This window comes from Ictidomys tridecemlineatus, chromosome 3 (genome assembly GCF_052094955.1).
Source record: "Ictidomys tridecemlineatus isolate mIctTri1 chromosome 3, mIctTri1.hap1, whole genome shotgun sequence".
Lineage (NCBI taxonomy): Eukaryota > Metazoa > Chordata > Mammalia > Rodentia > Sciuridae > Ictidomys > Ictidomys tridecemlineatus.
This window is the reverse complement of record NC_135479.1, coordinates 139,555,329-139,577,155: the sequence shown is the minus strand read 5'-3', so window position 1 is coordinate 139,577,155 and position 21,827 is coordinate 139,555,329. Positions and strand designations below refer to the sequence as shown.

The following is a 21,827-nucleotide window of genomic DNA, read 5'->3' as shown; positions in this document are numbered from 1 at the left end:
CAGGTATTAATTTATTTCTATGCATTAATTTATTTCTAGGCACCGGGCTCTATTCCCAGAATCCATATGCACAGGTTTATTTATTATGATTATAAAAATGTGTGTGTGTGGTAGAAAACTCAGACAAGTATGAAGAAAAAACTTAAAATAATCTTAAAAAAACTTAAAATAATTCCATTATGGGGCAAGGGTAATCTACAAAGATGACTTCCTAATGAACAATGCCTCCCAGTATTCCACCTTTGTATAGTTCCCTCTCCCTGAATTTGGACTGGCTCTGTGGCTTGTTTTTGACAAATAATATATAGTAGAAGTCACACTGCAGGACTTCCGGGCTTTCAGCCTGTGTCTCTTGGAACACTTGTTCTTGGCAAACTTCCTCTGGAACCCAGCTGCCATGATGGAGGAAGCCCAAACCCCAGGGAGTGCCCACATGAAAGCACTTGGTTGGCAGTGCAGCTGAGCCCCTCCCTGACATCCAGCATCAACTGCTAGTGATGTGCATTGTCATCTTAGATGCCCAGCCTGGATGAGTCTTTCAGTAACTCTAGCCTCAGCTGCATCCACATGAGACTCCACCAGTTAAGCCTGATGATCTGTAGAACCATCAGGGGGACCATGGCTGCTCAGTCATAAGGCAGGCACAGACCCCTGATGGCCATGGGCCACCTTCCACGGCCATGGTCCTCTCTATGCAGCTCTATCGCTCGCCCCATGAGCAGACTCTCCCCATGTTTGCTGGGTGACTTGTGGACAGGCATGCCCCCATCTGGGCCAGAAAAGATTGAAACAGTGTCAGAGAATAGATGATGAAAGTCCTGCAGCATTTGCATTTTGAGACTAGGCAGGATGTCATTCATTCTGAAACTTTGCAGTTGGTGTGGTGCTTGTACACAGTAGGGGCTTCATGGCCCACTTGGCTGTAGAGAAGTCTGGGCATGGGCTGGGGATGTGGCTCAAGCGGTAGCGCGCTCGCCTGGCATGCGTGCGGCCCGAGTTCGATCCTCAGCACCACATACCAACAAAGATGTTGTGTCTGCTGAGAACTAAAAAAATAAAATAAAATATTAAAAGTTCTCTCACTCTCTCTCTCTCCTCTCTCACTCTCTCTTAAAAAAAAAAAAAAAGAAGTCTGGGTACAGGTGAGGTCAGTACAGTGCTGTCTGCTGTGCCAGATATGATCAGTGCTGTTCTGAGAACAGGCAGGGGTTGTTGTGAGCATGGGGGAAAGTCCACCTCTGTTCAGAATTATAGGATGGTGGGCCTGGGAAGGGTTGCCAAGAGCATCTGTTTTCTCTTACTGGTCTGGGACAGTTGATGCCCAGGGGAAGTGGCTTACCCATAGGTGGACGTAAAGCTAGGCCTGTGAGCCAGGGCTCTAACCATACTCTCACTTGTCTAAATTACCAAAGGCCATTTCATTAAATAAGATAGAGCCCCTTGCGTAACTTGTTTAAAAAAATAAGTACGGGGAAAGGAAGTGTTCTGCCTTCTAAGAAGTGGCCCTGATGGACAGTTCTGCCCCACTTAATTATTAGTTGACTTAAGAATAGCCTGGGGTGGCTGGAGACTTTCCAAGAGGGTCATTGGCACCCTGACGACTCAAATGATGGGCACGAGGCCCCGGCATCAGCAACTCTATGCTCCCTCCTTGCCCAATTCCCTTTTAGGCAGCACCAGAACCTCCCAGTCAGGGAATCTTTTGCTTGGTGCAGCCTGCCATAAGGGAGGATCCCTGAAAGCTTTGCTTTACAGTAGGATGCCAGCTCATAAACTTTGGTAGGAACAAAAGCATCTTAAAGTCACCAATAGGCAACCATCCTAGTAATCTTTTATTTTGACAAGAATCATCAATGGACATCAAGGAAGCAGGTAACTTTGTTGAGGAATAGGGTATTGTCATAATCTCAAAGCATTTGCCCACAAAATACTGTTGTTACAAAGAGAAAAATAGTAACAGGAATCAACACTAACATCCTCAGTGTTGTGGCACACTGACAGGGTGTGCCTCCTAAGAAGTAAGGTGGGGTACAGAGAACACTGCATGGCTCCTGTGTCTGTTGCCTTTGCATCTCTGTGACCAAAACACCCATCAAGAACAGCTTAAAGGAGGAAAGGTTTATTTTGGGACTCATGGTTTCAGAGGTCTCAGTCCACAACTTATTTGCTCTGGGTCCGAGGAAGCAGAGAAGGAGAGAGAGAAAGAGAGGTGGGTGGATGGGGAGAGATGTATGTGCACCATAGGGCAGATGCACCCTTTCAGGGCAGCCCCCAGGGACCCACCTCCTCTAGCCATGCCTCACCTCCTCACAGTTACCAGCAGCCAGTCCATTCAAACCAGGATGGTCTCATTATATCAAGCTCCCACAATTCAGTCATTTCACTTCTGAACCTGCATGATCATAGGACTTTTGGGGGACACCTCACATCCAAACACAACAGCTTCTGTAGTTTCCTGATAGATGCCTGACCCAGACCCAGTCATAAGGACACTTTAGGTGAACCCAAATCAAGGGACCTTTTACTTAGTAATTGGCCCTAATTCCTTAAGTTGTCCCAGTTGGCAGAACACTAGGAAAGATTGGGGACTTATTGAGATGTGACAACTATTTGCAATCCTGGACCAGAAATTTTGTTTTTGTTTTTGGACAACTGGCAAAATTTGAATAGGACTAGTGATGAGATACTGGTGTGCATCAGTTTTGGTGTTGTGCTACTGTCATGGAAGGAAGTGTCCTCATTTCTTAGGAAGTGCATGCTGAAATACTTAGGAGTTAAAAGCTTGGTTACTTTCTCTCTTCTGGGGATTAAATCCAGGGGGATTCTACCTCTGAGCTACATCCCCAGCCTTTTCTTTTAAAGTTTTATTTTGAGACTGCAAGTTCAAGGCCAGTTTCAGCAACTTAGCTCACTAAGCTTGCAGTCATCCTGTCTCAGCCTCACAAGTTGCTGGGATGACAGGCATGTGCCGCTGTACCAGGCTTTTTTCCCCTTTGGTTTTCAGCTGCAGTTTTGTCACTTTGACATTATACTTTTAAGTCTTTAATTAAAATCAAAGCAAGTAAGCTTTATTTGATTAAAATAAAAGAAAAACTAAATAAACTTTAAAAGTTTAATTAAAATAAGGAAACGAATTAACTAGTGCTCACATGCAATCTGGTAGACAGAATCTTTTCAGTTGTGAACTGTTATGGGGAAAAGCTGGAAGGAGGTTTCTTGGTGGAAATGAATGGGGAGCATACTTCATAGGAAAGCAACTCATGTGTTGAGTGAAGATGAGAGACTGGGCACCCAGCACAGGGGCCAGGTCCTTGATTTCCTCAATCCTTGTGTTGTTCTCTTCAGACTCCTAACAGGAGGGGCTGCTTGGGCCTCAGTAGACAGGGAGGCTAGCAGTGAAGTGTTGGTGTATCTCCCAGAGAGGAAACTGTGAAATGGGGACATTAAACCCAACCTGAGAAGATTATTTGAGGTAAGATGTAAAAGCATAATGCCTGGCATTGAGGTACTTCATCATTTTATCAATAATGGTAAATAGTTCATCCTTTTTTGAAAATTCACATTAAAATTAATATTATAACATGACATTTTGGCAAAAGACATGGAAACCTGAAGAACTCTTTGACCCCTGACTGGTCAGGGATAGGTATTGCCACTGAATAGATGACCACTGTATTTTTCCTCTTGCTACAAAAGATCTGTGAATGGGTAGTTCTTTGCATTTGAGGTGCAGAGAGGCATGTCCAGGTTCATAAAGTGGAAACTCTGGGTTTTCTCCTTGAAAGTTGCTGATGTGGGTTTTTGAGCACCAGGAATGGTGTGGAGCCCCACTTTTCTGCTGCTTCCATGTGGTCCCAGTCCTTGACAGTGGTTAGGGACCTGCCAGAAGGCAGCTCTCGTCACTGGAAGGATGTCAGTGCTACACACCACTCTCTTGCCTATAGGTCCTGCAACTGTTCTCAGCTGGAGGAGGCAGAAGAGACCTTAACCTTGAGTGTGAAGATTGTGGTGGACTGCAAGACAATTTGGAGGAGGATGTGTCTGCTGGGTGGAAGGAACAGGCAGCTCAATACTAAAATAAAATGGCAAATTCATAGTTTGCACCAAGAAGAACTGCTGCCAAAATATAGAAATATTGGAGATGTAAAAGAGGTCGCCAAGGTGCTAGAACATTGAAAGGCAGCTGTGAGTACTTGCTGAGGTATTTGTAGTTAGAGGTCTATAGATGAGCTTCCATGCACACAACCAGGCAGCTGCAGGAAATGTGTTTTCAGTGTCAGCATGGAATAGGGTCTGCCATCAGAACAGTTTCAGGAGATAGCAGCCATCTTTGAGTGGATGTCCCCAAACAAGGCATCCTGCTCACAGAACTCCTGTGGGCATTGCAGAAACAGTTTGGGGGTTGTGATACTACTGAGGGTCTGCCCAGTTCACTGGGATCTGGCCCTCTCTGACTTGAACCCTCTTACAAATGACCATGCCTAGAGCTCATGAAACACCGTGCAGGGAGCAAGGCAGGGTAAGAAGCATGAGGCAGTGAGGGAGGAAAGGAGCCCTGTGGGGTGAGAGACAGGCTGGCAGGTCTGGATCTCACTGGTGGGCCACCTTGGCATGGGAAGAGCTGAATGGAGGTCCCCAGGGAGACTAAACCAGAAGGAGTCCAGCTCCACCACTGCAAGGGGACTTTGAAAAAGGTACAGGGGTCTGGGTGTAGGTTGGATAGCACAGACTTTGTTCCTATTCTGCCATTATTGATCATGGAATCTCTTTGGACTTCTATTTCTTTATCCGGGAAGTGGGGAGCCGCAGTTGCTGCTCTGTGTCAACTTTCTCCTTTTTTATTTATCAGTGAGTCCCATTTATTTGGGGGCAGCTTTATGCCATAAAATGTCCTTCACAGTTTCCCTTGCAGCTAGGTATGACCATGTGACTGAATTTTGTGTAGCCAGATACAAGAAGACGTGTTGAAGTGCTAAGAGCCATAGCCAAGTAGTAATGATGCATGGCATTTTTGGTTGAAAGGTGACGCCAGCAAGCCATTGAGATGATATGATTATGTTAAGATCTGCATTCAAATGGATATTAGACCCCTGCTGTCCACCTTGGCCTACTACGGATTCCTGGAGAGTTCCCATTGGTTGGGGAAGTGTGGTAGGAGGGAATTCTGGAGGAGGGATTTCCTGTTGGAGTAGTGTGGCCCAGGAGAACACCATGGGTGTGGGTCAGCATATTTCCCGGGAGCATACAGGGCATTGGCGGGAGTTTCAAAAATAAAGTTTGTTCCTGTTTGAGTGGCTTGTGATTTTGTGCCCAGCCAGACTGTGACAGAAGAGTTGCAGAAAGGCAGCTTACAGGGCCTGCCTCGTTGCAGGGCTCAGGCGGAGGTGTCCTTCCTCCTTTCTGTTCCCTAGAATTCAGCCAAGTCTACAGGAGCCCCATGAGGTGACCCAAAGGATGGAAATTGGATCTAGGACAGCCGAAAGGGAAGGCAGAAGGAGCCTGGACCCTTGATACCTGTGGAGCAGCCAGACTTTCCCTGAATGGCTTAGCCACAGTCTTACATGTGTTCAAACCATTGTTACTTTACATGTTGTTCTGTTAAATGCAGCTGAACCCAATACACATGCATACTTCTGTCCCTGGGGTTGTTTTAAGGATCAAATGAGCTGACACTCATTTCCTGAGCTGGGAGTGCACACTGACCAGTGTGCATGAGGACCTGTGAGCATAAGGAGGAAACCTTTGCTAGCTTTCCTAATTTCATACAAATCCATAATGTAGGTGGGCCAGTGTTGGGGAGGGAGTGTTTAGAATGGAAAGAGAGCAGGCCCAGGAGGTTAGAAATGGGAGTCCCATGACTTCAGAGAGAACCTCAAATGGGGAGTTGGGAATTTGACCCCTTACAGTTTGGGCAGGTCAGTGGTATAATCATCTTTAGAGAACATCTGTTAATTCAGCCCAAAGAAGATTGGGTTCTATGGCTTCCTTCTCCAGAAGTCTGAAAGAAAGCTGGCTCCTGAAGACTAACAGCCTACCTCAGGCTAACTGTTCCAAATAGGAAGGGGAACTCCAGGTTTGGGAGACCAAAAAGAAAAAAGTCTCTGGCAGATACCAGAGAGACATGTGAAAAGGCCACCAGGGACCATGGACATCTATAGCATAGAAATGGAAGATTTTCAGATGTAAAATCCCACTTCCCTTGCACAATTGAACTTCATAAATAGGTGTATAAGCTGTAAGTGGAGAGGAAAATTTAGACTGGATGTTATGTGTTGTATGTATATATCCCTTGTTTTCCAGCCAAGATCAAAATAAATGAATAAATGAGTTCCATCCTATCCTAAAGCAGATGATTGCACCTAGTCACTGAAGTTGCCAAGACTGACAAAGGAGACCCACCTTACTCTGCAGCAAAAATTACATCTTTTCATAATAATTTGTTTTATCCACAAAACAGGAGCTGAGAGTTAGCAACAACAGTATGGCTGAGCTATCGCTGACAGTTTCCATGATTTATTCTGAGAGGAGGTGAGCAGGGCTGCAAGAAAGATTTTGTTGTATAGCTAATATATAAAACTGCCTGTGGTCATTAATATCAACCTCCTGGCCCCAAACCTCTTACCAGAACTGCTAACAGGTTGCATAAATCATTCTTATGAGCTTCATTTCCTTTTGCATTCCCCCTCCCTCAGAGGTGTGGGCCAGCTGCTAATGTGGAAAACATAGATTAGCACACTGGAGGCAGGGACTTCCGGGCTGAGTGGAGCCTGTAGAGCTGACTGTTGGCCCGATCCTGGCGTCCAGGGACCCGGAAGGCAGGAGAGCATGGGGTGAAGAGCAAGCACAGGGCTTTGGTACTTTGAGTATGTGTTCTGCTTACCAGCTGTGTCCTTGATTACCACACTTAATTTCTCTGTTTTCTCATTTGGCAAGTAGAAATAATAATTCTAACCTCGCATTGCATTTGGATGATTCTGTGAGTGTGATATATTTATACATGTTGACAGTTGTCATTAAAGATTTCCTTTCAGCTTACATTTGTGGCATTACGCTTTCTTTTCCAGAAGTTTGGTTTTGGCTTCTGTTCAATGAAGGGGAATCCCAGTAGTCTACAAAATCCTTGAGAATGAGGGTCTTGGGAGGGGTGATGGTGGGAATGGGGAACCCTTCTCTGTCCATAGAAGTCTCAGTTAATGCATATTGATGACATGAAGTTTTCTGCTATTTCCACCTTTGATGCAGAAGCTTTTCTTGTTTTTAAAAAAATGGGATTAAAAAATATATGAACAGCTTGCTTATTCTAAACAGCAACACAGACAAATGCCATATAAACACAAAGGAAGGGGTGCAGGTCAAGATGCTGCTGACTTTGGATCAGAGGCGCATTAGCAACAGCCAGGTTCTGAGAGAAGGGTGTGGGAGGGAGGGACAGGGATTTCCACACAGCCCACTGGAAGCTAGGACAGCTCTGAATGGTGAAGCATACCTGCATCCAAGCAAAGGAACTAGCTCCTAGGGGCTTACCCAAGTATAAAAGTTTATAATTTTACAGCAGTTGAAATACTGACATCAATATTAAAATAAAAGCAAGTTTTACATAATAATCAAAAAATACAAAAGACTGAAGGAAGAGACCCTGTATGAAAAACTGAGGCAATTTAGCAAATTGAGAACTGCATGCCAGTGGCGGAAATGGAAGATGTTGCCCGCCCAACCCTCCCAGGGAACCCATAACTGCACAAGCGACTTGAGATTTGCAAAAGGTGTTCTTGCCAAACCAATCCCTTCCTTTTGTGACGCCTCAGGGTCGCTGTCTATGAGGGTGCAAACTTCTTGGCTTGTGCTTGAACCCTTTTCTCATATTCCACTCTGTTTTGGCAGTAAATCATGTAGGCTTCTGCTTGAGTGGGGTCTTGGATATTTAATTCACTTAGAAGTTCCTGTATTCCTAATAAGATCTGCTTCATCCTGATGGCTGTCCTGCAGTCCTTGTCCTCCTCCAGGATGGACAGATAAACTGTAGCGGAAGAGTACACATTCGGGTGAAATAGCAATAGCTCAAATTTACATTTCGGTGGTGAGGATGGATAGTCATCTTTGAAGAGCATCCGCAGCTTGAACAAGCCTCCTTCCCACGGAGTCCCCTTCTTTCCTGGGATGGCACATTCCCAGTTCATCAGGTTCCTCGTGCCATCTGGGTTCTTAGTTGGGACAGCCACAAAGCCAAAGGGATAGTCCTTCCTCCAAGCTTTTCTCTCCTGGGCAAGTCTGCTGAGGGCGATGCTCGACTTGTTCAAAGTCCCTGGGTGGCCACGGCCTGGCACAGTGCAGGGGCAGAGGCTGTGGTGTTCCCTTTGTCTCAGATAATGGGATTTAAATAGGGAGCTTCAGACATGTCTGAGGACTTTTCTCAAAAATTTGTATGTGATGGGTCAAACAGTTGAGTGAGGCACTTTTATGATTGATTTCTTATTGGACCTTCTTAGATAAGTTGCCAAACCTCTCTGAGCCCCAGGTTTCTCCTTTGGAAGTAGGAGGTACTCATATTCCCTAGCATAAGTGCAGGGGAGACTCATTAGCTGAGTCAGTAAACAAGGAGCCCTCAGCAGGGCCCTGGCATACAGACACCCTCTCCCTGCTCCTGGAGAGGAAGTGCTTTTCTGACCAGGCTGGAGGAGCCCCAGGAATCTGTGTCCACAGCCTTGGACTCTTGGTGTCTCTTGCTGTGTTCCTTCAGAGCCGCTCTTCCCATAGTTCACCAGCTGCCCTGCAGCTGGGCCTTCCATTTGAGAGTGAATAGAGAAGGGCACTTTGAGGGCCAGGGCCAGGGCCAGGGCCAGCGCCAGTTGGGAAATCACCCAAGTTTCCTGTTGGATGTGAGAACCACCACAGCCAATTCTAAACACAGATCCCCTTGCAGACACAGCCCAGCCTGTGATCACAGTGGCAGGCCATCCATCCGTCATGTGCTCGGAGCCCCTTGAGGGGTGGGGCCGTCCTGGTGTAGCTGGTGGGGCACACAGGAACCGTGGTTCTCAAAACAGCCTCTCTCGGGTCACGAGCCTCTCATGGGAAGTCTCGGCCTCGTCCACTTGCCCTTTGGCTCCTGCAGGCCAGAGGTGTTGCCAAACAGCAATTAAAACGCTCCAGAGTACAATAAAGCAGGTGGCAAATGGCTGCAGTATTTCAAAGTGGACACTGAGAAAACAGGCCCTTTCTCCCGGCAGCTGCTTCCAGGTCTGCTGTATCAGGACGCCAGAGTCACATAGCTCAGTGTTGTCATCGTTCCCCCTTCTTCTCAAACCCTTTCCCCTCCCATGGAAGCTTGGGCTGCTGTTCTCCAGTGAAAACCCTCTGAAGGGTTATGTAGTTATCCCTGGGAAGCTCTGAAGCGGTTTCAAGATAGAAAGGGAGCAAGCTGCCTGCCTGGGGAACCTGCCTGTTTCCCAGGGTGACCGTCCCACTTGCTCTTCTTCCTTTTCTGAACATGTTGTTCTCTGTGTGTTAAGACGATGTGTCTGCCAGGGATTGTTTCTGGGGAGGGAGGAGAGGGAAAGGAAAGGCGTCTTTTTTCTTTGGGGTTTTTTCCCTTGTTCTGCTCGTATTCCGGTGTCATTGATTACTCACCCCGGGCTGAAGTTCCATGCGTGGTCAGATGACATGCCTTGTGGCTTATTTAATTGGAAGCTGATGAGTTGTCCCAGCCTGTTTCTGGATAGGAATGTGGATTGGGACTCTCCCTGCTTTTATGAATGCCATGAACGTGGCCTTCTGCAGGTCAGTGCCCCCCAGCAGGGCCTGGCGTTACAGGGCCTCAGACACATCCCCTTGTGAAGAAAGGATAGCATTTTCTTATTGATTCTTTTTAGTCATACATGACAGTAGAGGGTATTTTGTCATATCATACATACATGGAGTATAACTTCCCGTTCTTATGGTTGTGCATGATGTGGAGTTATGCTGATCGTGTATCATATATGAACATGGGGAAATTATGTCTGGTTCGTTCCACTGTCTTTCCTACTCCCACCCCCCCTCCATTCTCTTTATTCCTCTTTGTCTAATCCAGTGAATTCTTCCCTCCTCCACCTTATTGTGGGGACCACATTTTCTACTCTGTCCCTTGGAGCTGAAGCACAAGTGGAATTATGTGTCAGACCAGAGAGCCCTGGATCCTTTTCCCCCTTTCAGGTGGCATACTTCAGTGGGTTGCCAGACTGTCATCGGGGGAACTCATGTGGTTCTGTCCTCTTCAGGGCAGGCAGCCAGTGGTAGGCAGCGGAGTTCACCCAAGGAGAATGCTCAGCACAAGTGTGCACCTCCGATGCCAGGGGCCCATGCAGCACTGACCCTGCACGTGGAAAGCTTCCCTCTGGCATGTATTGATGCTTCACTCTTATTGATACGATTTAAGCAAATGCATAAGAAAATTTCTAACCGTGAGGGGCTGGTTAGAAGGTGTAACTAACTGGACGTTGCAGCAAACACTTTTCCAGAAACAAACAGGTCTGACTAGAACAGGGAACCCGGAGGTGGATGACAAGCATCTTTTTCTTGGTGACTGAGGGTCTCTCTCCAGGCACTGAGCCTGTGACTCCTGGGGCCACTCAGTGTCTGCAGCGTCAGATGTGGCCCCTGTCTTCCTTTGAGTTTAACACAACTCAAGGTATGTTCTTAGAGGAGTGTAAAGATTGGTTCATTTCTTAGCATCTCTGCCTGAGGTTGAATGGGGAGAACAACATTCTCTTTCCAGAGAACTGGCTGTGAGATGTGAGCCGTGTAGTCGTCTCACTTCTTTTCTTTTACACTCCTTATTTATCTTCAGGTTGACATTTGTGTGGGCTGATAATGTGGATACCTCATGAGCTGGTTGTGCTGGGCACCTTTGGGCCACAATATTATGTTTTCTGCTGTCCAGGAGTTTATGGCCCATGTTGAAAGGATGGGCTGAAGTCTAATAAGCACAAGAGCATCAGCTGGGGAGTCAGAGACCTGAGTTCTCAGCTCAGCTTTGCCTCTTAACTTGATTGTGTGACCCCTGACAAGCCCCTCTTTTTCTTTGGTCCTCAGTTCCCCACCTGTAAGATGGGTAGATTGCCTTAGTTATTACCAGGCTGTCTGTTCAGATCTGTCATTCTTGATTATTCTGTTTGTACACATCCATGTCCATCCATGTCCTTCCTGGATGCTGGCCATTATTTTGAGTTTTGTAGATGTCTTGTCTGCCTTTCTCAGACATTCTTCCCTGTGCATGATAGATATCATTTCCACCTGGCTTTGGGAACAAGTATCACATTCATTTATTCCTTAAATTTGAGTGGTCCTGCTGCCGTTGTACCAGCTGTCTTTCAACCAGCATCTCCTCTGGGCCATCACTATGACTGTCCCTTCCCTGCAGCAATCTTAATTTGACCTCAGAGCACCTTCATCATTATGAATAAAACTGCCCAGGTATAGTCCTCATGGGGATGGCTTCACCATGGCCAGAGAACAGAGGACAAGTCCCTTTAAGCAGTCTCATGCTAATGAATTGCAGTGTTCCTGGTAAGCATTGCCCTCCTTTCAGCAGTCGACAGTTACAACTTGGCATCTTATTTCATAGTTCATAAAAGGATACCTTCTGGACAGATGCCTGTGTGACAATACAGGCTCTGTGGGAGGCTTCTAGCCTCCCTGAATAAAAGGGAACGATCTCTGTCCCCTGCCTGGGCCTGTCCTTTCACATCAGGGTGAAGGGGTCTCTTTGTGTTGAGCTGTGGCTGCTTTCCTTCCTAGTCAGTTACCTCATTGGGTGAAGCACCCCCCGAATCGGTGCTGACAGCTGCAGAGGCTCCTGGATGGTGCTCTAGGAATGAGGAACTGTAAGTACGGTTAACGCACCTCCGAGTCCTGGGTCCTGAGGCTGCCTGGGACCTTTCAGGATTCGCTTCCAGCCAGTGTGCACAGGGCAGGGAAAGTGCTCGAATTATGGAGAGGTTCATTAAAACATGACAGGAATCTACTGAGATGAGGGAGCAGGGTGTCTTTAGGAAGCATCTAAAGTCTCTAGCTCTGCCCTCCTGGCACATCCCCCTCCTCTGTGCAAGAGTGGTGAGCAGGTGCACAGGGAGCAACAGCTAGGGACAGCAGCCATTCAGGGGCACAAAGAAGAGGTCACAATATGTGACCAGGGCCAACCCAGACAACCCAGGGAAGGAGTCATTCAGGCTGCTGCTTGCAGAATAAATAGGACTCAGGTGGTCTTAAAGGCCCAAGGGTACACATGGTGTGTGGGACACTTCCCATGAAGAGCTTCATTAGGATTAAGTGGACGGAGTCTTCTCCTACCACCAGAGGCTTCTTTAGGTACAGCAACATTGCCATAAAGTCCTTGTGTACTTTCCTGAAAACCCACACTTGACCAGCTTGCTGCCCAGAATTATTCTTGTCTCTCAACATCCCTGGCCCTTTCTGGTAGCCCTGGACCCCTGTGTGGGGTAGCAGAGCCAAAGTGTGTCTCCCTAGCACCTCTCTGAAGGGGAACTGGGATGCACTTGAAGGAGTGTGCTGACTTTCAAGTCAAGCAGACCGAAGCCGCGGCCCCACTCCAACATGGACTTTTTGTGTGATCGTGGGCCATTGTTTTTTCATCTTCGAAAAGGAATAACTCTGCTTAATATATTGGGCAATTATAGGAAATAAGCTGTTTTGCTGGGGCGATGCTGGCCCCCGAGAAACTCCTTGAGAAAAGGATTCTTCTGGGTGGCCATTGCGGCTGTTGCTGGAAGCACTCCCTGGGCCAGGAGGCTGAGGTTCCCCAGCTCTCATAACCCTGTCAACACTGCAGAACTGCCACTGTGATCCTCAAAGCTGCCCCATGTCCTGGCCCAAGGCCTTGATTCCTCACCCTTCTTATCTGCGGAACTGGGACCATGGGATTTCTCTGCGGGGAGGGTGTACTCTCCTGTCCCTGTCTCGTTAGGACTTTCTGTGGCTCGGCTTTTCCATGTGTAAGAGCTGCCTGAAACCTGGGTGTGGGAGCCTGGCGCATGGGATGGACCCAAAGAAAGAAGATAAATGGCTGGAGATGTGTGTGCCACGGGGTATCCCCAGCCCCAGATGGCTGGCCCTTGATGGTCCACCAGTCTACCATGACTTCTTGGTGACTGCAGCTTTCACTCCTGGGCATTCTTTCCCATCCTTTCCTCATGTCCTTCCACTGGGGTCCTTCTCTCTCTGTGCAGGGCCTCCTCAGAGGGCAGCAGGCGCCCCGAGGCTCTGGCCAAGGCTTGTCTCTCCTCCTCCCCCTGTTCAGGGCGGCGTCTCCGAGGCCAGCAGTCACTGCACAGGCTTCCAGACCTCCAGACTCCCAGGCTCTCCCCTGACTCCTTGGTTGTCGCTCTTGTTGTTGTTTTTAGGTCCAGGAAGGAAAACAGCCCTTTCACTCCTCTCCTGTGGGGGCTGCAGTGTGCAGGCAGCAGGATCCACATCTGTCTGCCTGGCGGGCTCCGGCTCCCCTCCCCTGCCCTCTTGTGCGAGGGCCAGAGCAGCCCAGCAGCCTCTTGCTTTCCTCTGGCCTGAGCCTGGATTCTCATCTGCTATAATGTTTTTCTTTTTTCTTTTCTAAAAGAGTCACGTAGAATGTCAGCTAAGGTTTTGATTCTGCGTCACAGAGGAAAATAGAACAAGGAACAAATGAATCAGTTTTTCTTGAATTATAAGCTGTGATTTTTTTTTTGTGTGTGTGTGTGTGTGTGTGAACTAATTTAGAGATTGGCTATTGAATTCCAAAAACACATGTGAATGTTTGCTGAATACCAAACCCTGAACAATGGTTGGAGGCCAGGATGCCAAAGATGTGGTCCCAATCCTCAGAGGGTGGCCTGTCCTCAGAGAGTTGTAATGCTATGACTGGCCAGGCAAGAAAAGGTGGTAGGGAGCAAAAGGGCGAACCCTGATGTTCTAGAGTGGGTGTGGGTTTCACTTAACCTCTTCTTTCCCATGCTTAGGACCCAGCCTAAGTCCTCCTCCAGGAAGTCTTCCTTGATTGCTTCAAGCCTTAGTGAGTCTCCTGCTGTCCAGACTCTGGATTCCTAGAGCCTGTAAGATTTCTCACACCCACCTCATCCTCCAGCTCCCTGTCTCAATGAGATGAGTACTGCCCTCCTGATTTTAATAGATGAAGCAACTGAGGTTCAGAGAGTAAAACTGCCTTCCAAGGGTCACAGGTTTAATGAGCAGCAAAAGTGGAATTTGAGCTCATGTGTTCTGACCCAGGGCCAGTCCTTTTCCTTGGTACAAGTACTTGCTCTCCTGTATCGTTCAGCATCAGGCACCCCTCTAAGGAATCTGCATGGCCCTTCTAGTCCATGCTTCAGCTTTAGCTCCTCTCTGCTTGCAGGCACCTGCCCGTCTGCCCTGGAGGCCAGGGCCCCTGCCCGCCTAGTGTCTGGCCCCCTCCTGACACCAGTGCCACAAACTCCATCAGGCTTGGCTGGTGAAGGACAAGAGAGTGAACTGGCCATGCCTCTGTGCTTCTACCTGGGATCAGCTCTGCTGCCCTCCTCTTCTCACCCTCAAAATATCTGGAGACTGGAAAAGATCTCACTAAATTGCTGAGGCTGGCCTCAAACTTGTGACCCTCCAGTCTCAGCCTCCTGAGTTTCTGGACTTACAGGTGTGCACCACCACACCTGGCCTTATTTTCTTTCTTTTTTTCTTCTTCCTCCAGAGATACAGCGGATCATTCAACTGGACCTCGATCTAAAGTACAAGACCAACATCCGGGAGTTGTTTGAAGAGTTTGACAATTTCCTGCCAGGTGCTATCATTGGCATAGCCAGAGAGATGCAGCCAGTGTACAGGTAGGTAGTGCTGAGACCCCTCCCCACCCTGTCCTCTTTTCTTTCACCCACAGAGATGGTGTTTGCGGTGTGCACTCTTCCCACTCTTGTGGCCTTGGGAACACATTCCTACTTCCTGAGGATAGCCTGGGCAGGCAGTTTGGCCCCTAAGCTGAGATGCTGCCCCGATACTTTGGGTGGCATTGTGACATTTTTCATCTGGAAAGCCCAGTTGTTTCAATTGTTGGTTCTGGTTAAGCTCAGAAGTTTAAGATCTTGAACTTTGCTGGCAGAGGAGGTGTCAGGTTTTAACCTACATTCTGGTGACCAACTGGGCTTTCTTTGCCTTGGAATCGCCATGACCCCTCTCATACGTGACGGGGGTGGGGGGGGGAACTGATGGGTGGCATTATGAGGAGGGAAAGGCAATATCTCCTGGGAACACTGATTGCATGAGCTGGCCTAGGTGAAAGCGCCTTCTGCATGAGGCAGAGTTTGGTTGTCAAGTGCATGTCACAGAAAAACTCCACATCTGGGAGCCAGATGTGTTAAAGAATATTCTCTGTATAGTCCCAAACTAAAAACAGCTTATATGTTTTAGACAACATAATCGCTAAATAAAATGTGTTCATCTAGTTGAATGCTAGATAGCAACAAAATGAGCCAGTGGTGGCTACGGGCGATGATAGCCAGAACTAAGTGGCAGGCTTTGGGGGTGCATAACACGAGTGCTCAAAATTATAAGGAAAACCAAGGAGAGATCCCCAAAGCCAGGGTGGTTGGGGGAGGATAAGAGGGATTGTGCTTTATTTGTCCACCAGGGTAGGTATGTACATGTGGCACCTACCCTTTTGTGTATTGTGTGTGCTCATATACTGTAGTTACGGGTGGGAGGGAGGAAGAGCAGAAGCAGGCATTGTTGAAAACTAAGTCCCATGGCCTTGGTTCCATGTTGCTAACTCATCCTCCAACAGGTAGAGTGACACCTCACCCAGTGCCAGAGCTGCCCAAGGTTTCTCAGAAAGAGCTGGGATTCCTCTGTCCCCTGGGCTTGCAGGCTACTTGTTCTCTGGGTAGCCTCCAGTGACGGCTCCCTGTGGACATCGTTCCTAGAGAGAGGCCCAGTCACTAGAGATCTTCAGGCCCAGGCATCTAGTGACTCAAAGCTCCAGTGACCCCGGAGGAGAGATAGGAGAAGGAGAGACAGTGGAATGAATCTGACATAATTTTCCCATGTACATATATGAAAACAACACAGTGAGTCCCACCATCAGGTACATCCTTAAGAATGGGATCCTAACTAGAATAAGATATATTCCTTGCTTTTATAATTAATCAAAGTATATTTTGCTTTCATGTATACTAAAAAGAACCAATAACTAAATTTAAAAAAAAGAGAGAGAGGAAGGAGAGACAGCCTTCACTTGGTGGTGGCTAGTTGCAAGTCTCAAATCACATAACAGGAAATTCCTGCAAGGCCTCTGAATGAGCTGATAATTCCTGGGGCCTTGTGGGCTGTCCTCCCTTACATAACCCTTTTCCAAGTGCTCCACAGTCACTGGGGGGAGGGTACTCTTGTTCTGCAGTGGAGGGTCAAGGATGGGGTTTAGGCAAATTGCTGCCATCTTAATTTACCTTCAGGTAAATAGTATCTTGTGTTGGGGTTCTAGATTCCATGTAGGGAGGTGATAGGGGCATTAGACATAAAGTCCTAGGTGCTAGTTGCAGCTCTGCCACTGCATGAGGAGTCCGGGTTTCCCCACCGAGCAGAGGAACAGATGAGCTCCAGGACCTCCCTTGTTCAGCTCTGGCATTGGTGGTCTCAGTCCTTCTGACCCTCCTGTCTTCCCCTGTATCCAGAGGCTGCTTATCTGCAGATGAGCTCCCAGGACTTGCTCAGTTTCTCCTGGTCCCCTGACATGTTTAGACTGGGCTGACTGAAGTGCCATGGAGCAGGGAAGCCTGCGAGCTCCTGTTGGGAATCTTCTCATGTAATCCAAGAGAACACCTAGAAACCTCATCACACTTAATTTAGATAATGTTGGCCAGAATTTCTATTTTAGATTTTAGAAACAGTGCAACTTAAATCAACTTAATTATTTGGCCTTCCAAAAAGAAATATCTGAAAGATTTTGGATTTAAAATGAAATTGAGCCAGTTACTATTATGGTGATACCATGAGAACTGGGAGCCCTCCACCATGCAGCGTCCAAGCATGTTTTGTACAGGGCACAGGCTTGCAGAAGGAACAGAAATTCAAACTCCTTTATGTGACCCTTCCTTTGCCCCTCCAAATTGTTTCTAAAGTCCTCTACTAATTAAGGCTGGGAATGACTGTCCTAGACTACTGTCACCTACTGGCTCTGTGGAAGTATCTTTTAAAGTATGCATTGTTACTATTTGCTGAGGCTGGCAGCAGACAAGGAATGGAGTATTTTTGCCTTTTTTCCACAAGAAAACTGGAGTCTCCTGTATCCTAGAAGGCTGGTATCAGTATTTGCAGCTTTGGGATTTTCACCTGGCAGGGGTGGGAGGGAGGATTAGAGGAGAAAGAGGGTGGGAAATGGGGAGAGTAAGCCATGCTTATGCAAGTACAGGTAGAGCAGGGCCCCTCTCTTGCACAGGCAGCCTCAGCCCCACCTCCTGGTCTTGGTCGTCACAGTCTGTGGGACCCGTGCCCTGTCTTCTTTCCTGGTGGGTTCCTGCAGAGGTGGCCACTCACCCCACACCTATATTCTTTGCCCTCCAATGACCCAGGGGTCTCCCGAAGTGGCAAGTGTGGTGTGGACAAATTATTTATTGTACATGGGATCTGCTAGCATCCATGAGGGGAAAGGGAAATTAAAAACAAAACAAACAGCACTGAAGCTCCACTTGACTGGCTCAGGACACGGGCTCTGGTCTGGAAACCCACTGGGCAGGAGCAGACGTGGATCCTGCCAACTATGCCATTTTTATAGTCACTTGTCCCACAGCTACGTACTTCAAAAGGACACATGTCCAGTCATTTTTATGACTTTTTCCTCTCTATTGTGTGCCACAAGTGTTCAAAGCTTAGAGGAAGGTGGGGAGAAGTATTTCCCACTGTCCTTTTGACAGATAGCTTTTTTACAAGTTTTTCCCCAATTGTACATCTAGCTGACTGTTTTCTGGACAATGGAGATTTTAGTCTGTTAGAATAGTGATGGAGGCCAGGCATGGTGGTGTATACCTGTAATCCCAGCAGCTCTGGAGGCTGAGGCAGGAGGATCACAGGTTCAAAGCCAGCCCCAGCAACTTAGCCAGCCCTTGTCTCAAAATAAAAATAAAAAGTTCTGGGGATGTGACTCAATGGGTAAGCACTCCTGTGTTCAATCTCCTCTACAAGGCGGAAAAAAAGTGATGGAGGGTGCTTTCTCTCTTAGGATCTTTTATGGGGTCACACATCCCTTGTCCTTTGTCATCTGAAAACTGGGGTACGTGGTCATCTTCAATGGAATGCTGCACTTCCTGACTATGACTCTTTCTTTGCGTCTTCTTCAAGCGCTAGACCCTGGACGGGTCCTTTGGGGGTGATGTGCTTGATTGGGATAAGTACCCCAAAGGAGAGAAGACTCCAGTGCTTTCTCTGTAATAGAAAAATTATATTTTGCAGATATATGCCATGTGAAGTTGCTTCCTTATGAATGAATTAGAAAAGTCAGGACCCTTTTTTTTTGCAGCCTATAGAAATTATGCAGTTCCACCAGCAGGAAAGCAGCTCGATACAATAGAGATGGTGTGGGGTGTGTGCAGAAGCAAGTTAGACTTTAGTCACTGGATTCTCTGACCTTCTGTTTCTTCATGTGTAAGTGAGAGTAAATGTATCTAATGCACACAATTATTGGAAAACTCAAATGAAATAGTGCACTGAGGAGTTTCTGGTGTGAGAGATCTTCAGCAAAGGTGCTTCCTCCCTCCTGCCTTGACCCTCACAGCTCCATTCTGAGTTTTCTTTACCAAATGATTTGTGCTTCTAGACTCCTGCTACTTCCACCCGCCCCCACCACACAGGGCTGCCCCTTAAGCTGTAGGATACCAGTTGCACTGAACTTCAGATAAAACAGAGTTTTGTGTCATAAGACTGTTCCAAATGTTGTGTGGGCATCTTTATACTAAACAATCATTACGGTTTGTCTGAAATCTAACTTTAATGGGGTATCCTGTTTGTTTGAGTTTCCCTAAATCTGGCAGCCCTACCCCTCTCCAAGTTTTAAAACCTTCCCTTTTTAGCAGGAGCAAGGGATCTGGCTTTCCTACAAGATCCTTGAGTGAGCAGGAACAAACGGTGCAGAGGTGAAGCTGGTGAGGGAAAACAGGGCCAGAGAATGAAGGGCAGGAGGCGGCCCTCAGAGTCTCAATGAGGCCAGGCCTGAGCTGCCTGGCCTGCAGGAGCCAGGAGCCAACTGGCCCAGGTCACTGGGGAGACCTCTGGGGTCAGGAGGGCTGGCATGGCTTAGCTTCAGGTCACAGAATTCCTTGTGACCCTGGAGAGGGGGAGAGAGGAGGAGCCTGGGTTTTTGTCACTCTGTCCTGGAGCTAGCCAGAGGAGCTTCTGAGTGGCAGCTTTGATGAGGGGTGTTGGCTTTGAGGGGTGGCTTTTTGTGTGTGGGGTGGCTTCCGGTTGCTTTCTCCTGGCTCTGCATGCCTGCTGTGCACTGGAGTGAGCCCAGACCCTCACAGAGGGAGCAGCAGGCTAATCCTGTCAGCTGCTGCAAATAAGCCACCAGGCAGGAATTTGCTTTTGTGTCAAGTATTTTAATAGTGTCCACTCTTTCATCTTTTAGGCTACATGGTTTTTAAATTGACAGTGCTATACCAGCCTAGCTTCCTTTCAGAAGCTTGGAATGAAAATGTTCATCCAGCTTCCACAGCTGCCTTATCCCACTCAGAAGTATAGGGGAGAAGGGGGGAAGGATGTGGACTGGCGCCCACTGCTGCCTCTCCATCACTGTGTGACCTTGAGCAAGTCTTTGACCTCTCTGAACATTAGTCTCTTTAGTTGAAAATGGAAATTAAAGCACCGAACAACACGATATAGGGCAGAGTTGATGGGAGATTAAATTAGACGATGTGTTTTCAGTGCCTGATATGGAACAGCACTGGGCAGTGGTAGTGGCAGTGTTATCCAGAGTCCTAGGATGGCAAATTAGCTCTAAGACTCCAGGAAATTGTATAATCATTGAACCTCAGTTTCTATGTTTGTAAAACTAGGGCTACTGGTAACATAACTGGTGCTAATTGTTTGGCTTCTAGGCATCTGAACCCCCTTCTCAGTTTGAGGAAGTCCCTGTCCTATCACCCTCCTCCTACTCTGAAGACCAAAAGGCTGGATGCTGTCTTCCCTAGCTTCTTTGAAGTTAGCAAGGGTGTGGGTACTGTGTTCCCCTCCTTCCCTGCCTCCCCTAAGGAAATTACCTTCATAAATTGAAGGTACTTTTACAATATACCTTAAACAATATAAGGCATTTGCAAAACAGAAACTGACAGTGTTACAAGGAGAAAATAACTAGTCTACAAAAGCAGGGAAATTTTAATGTCCCAAGAGAATATTGAAAACCAAGAGATCAAAGGAGGGGAAGATGTGCACACAGAACTGCAGTACAGTCACAGCAGAGGAGGAAGGGAAGGGAGGAGGGGAGAGGCCGAGAGGGCCAGGGCTGGCAGCCTGCTTCTGCCACTCCTGTGCCGGGGGTGTCTCTGGCTCCTGCTCCCCTGTGCAGAGGGTGAGCTGATGGCCACTGTCTTTGCTTTCTGACTCCAGACTGTGGCCATGGCCATGTTCATCTCATTTTTAAGCCCTACTGTGACCTTTCCCCTTCTCTCCTTAAATTAAAAAAATATATATATGAAAGCAATTATTTAAAAAAATCCTCTAACAGCATTTTGTTTTTTGAGAAATTTTCTACAAGTTTATTGGTGCGTGTATGTAAATCAATTTCTGTTTTATATGCCCTGTGCATTTGTTTTTGGTTCATTTACTGTGTATCTTTTTTTTTAAAAAAAAAACTTTGTTTGTGGTGCTGAATATGGACCCAAGACTTGTGCATGCTGGCAAGCACTCTGTCTCTGCGCTAGCTCCAGCCCTTCACAGCGTGTCTTGACCATCCTTATACCTAACTAATTAAACATTGCTAGATTCTTGAGATCACTCATTTTCTACTTTTTATTATGGAAAACTTTTTTTTTTACTTGTAAATGGACACAGTATCTTTATTTATTGTTTTATGTGGTACTGAGAATCAAACCCAATGTCTCACACATGCCAGGCAAGCGCTCTACCATTGAGCCACAGCCCCAGCCTGATATGGAAAACTTTACAAAAGTAGAAGGAATCATATGACACTCTGGTGCTCTGATGTTGTAATCTCCATGCAGCCTTCATGATGACCAGCCCCGACCCAGTCTTATTTCATCTCTATCCCACTCACTTTTCCTCTTCCCCAGATTATTTCAAAGCAGATCCCTAGTGTCACACCATTTCATGTGTGAATGTCATGTAAGTTTTTTTTTTTTTTTTTTTTTAAACAAACCTGCTATTGCAGGGTGAGGAGCTGTGGGCATTGTGGGAACCCATGGAGTCATTGTGTCTGAAGTTTCCTTAGCATAGATTAGTTGGCATGAGAGAGGAAAATAGACGGGGGCTCCCTTCCTTGCCTAGCCAGCCAGCATTTTCCATCTCTCTCCAGATTGTCTCAAACCAGGATGTGCATGTAACTGGCACATCTGGGAGGCTTTACAGCTGATATAAATTCATTGTTCACTAGGTTTCATCAGAGAGCCCTGCCACCATGCCTTAGGATGCGTAAACTAGGACTTGAAGATAAAAGGTGTTAGATTCTCTTCTATCCTCTAACACCTGAAGATGGATTTCTTGGTCCTGTTCTTGTGTTTGGTTTTTTAAAAAATTATCCAAAATTGAGCCTGTCAGTTTCTGTTAGAGTTGAAACTGAGTAAAGAGGGAAAGCATGCCATCTTTTTCTTTCT

At 47.1% G+C, this 21,827-nt stretch overlaps 1 protein-coding gene and 1 pseudogene across 1 annotated transcript in view; one reads left to right on the top strand and one right to left on the bottom strand.

Annotated features, from left to right (window-relative positions):
- The window catches only part of LOC144376373 (xyloside xylosyltransferase 1-like), a 156,577-nt gene that overhangs the window by 64,178 nt on the left and 70,572 nt on the right, over positions 1–21,827 (top strand). The window contains 1 exon segment of the mRNA XM_078043912.1: positions 14,711–14,843. Coding sequence (XP_077900038.1) covers positions 14,711–14,843 — 133 coding nt within the window.
- Positions 7,766–9,662, bottom strand: LOC144375594 (SUMO-conjugating enzyme UBC9 pseudogene; annotated as a pseudogene).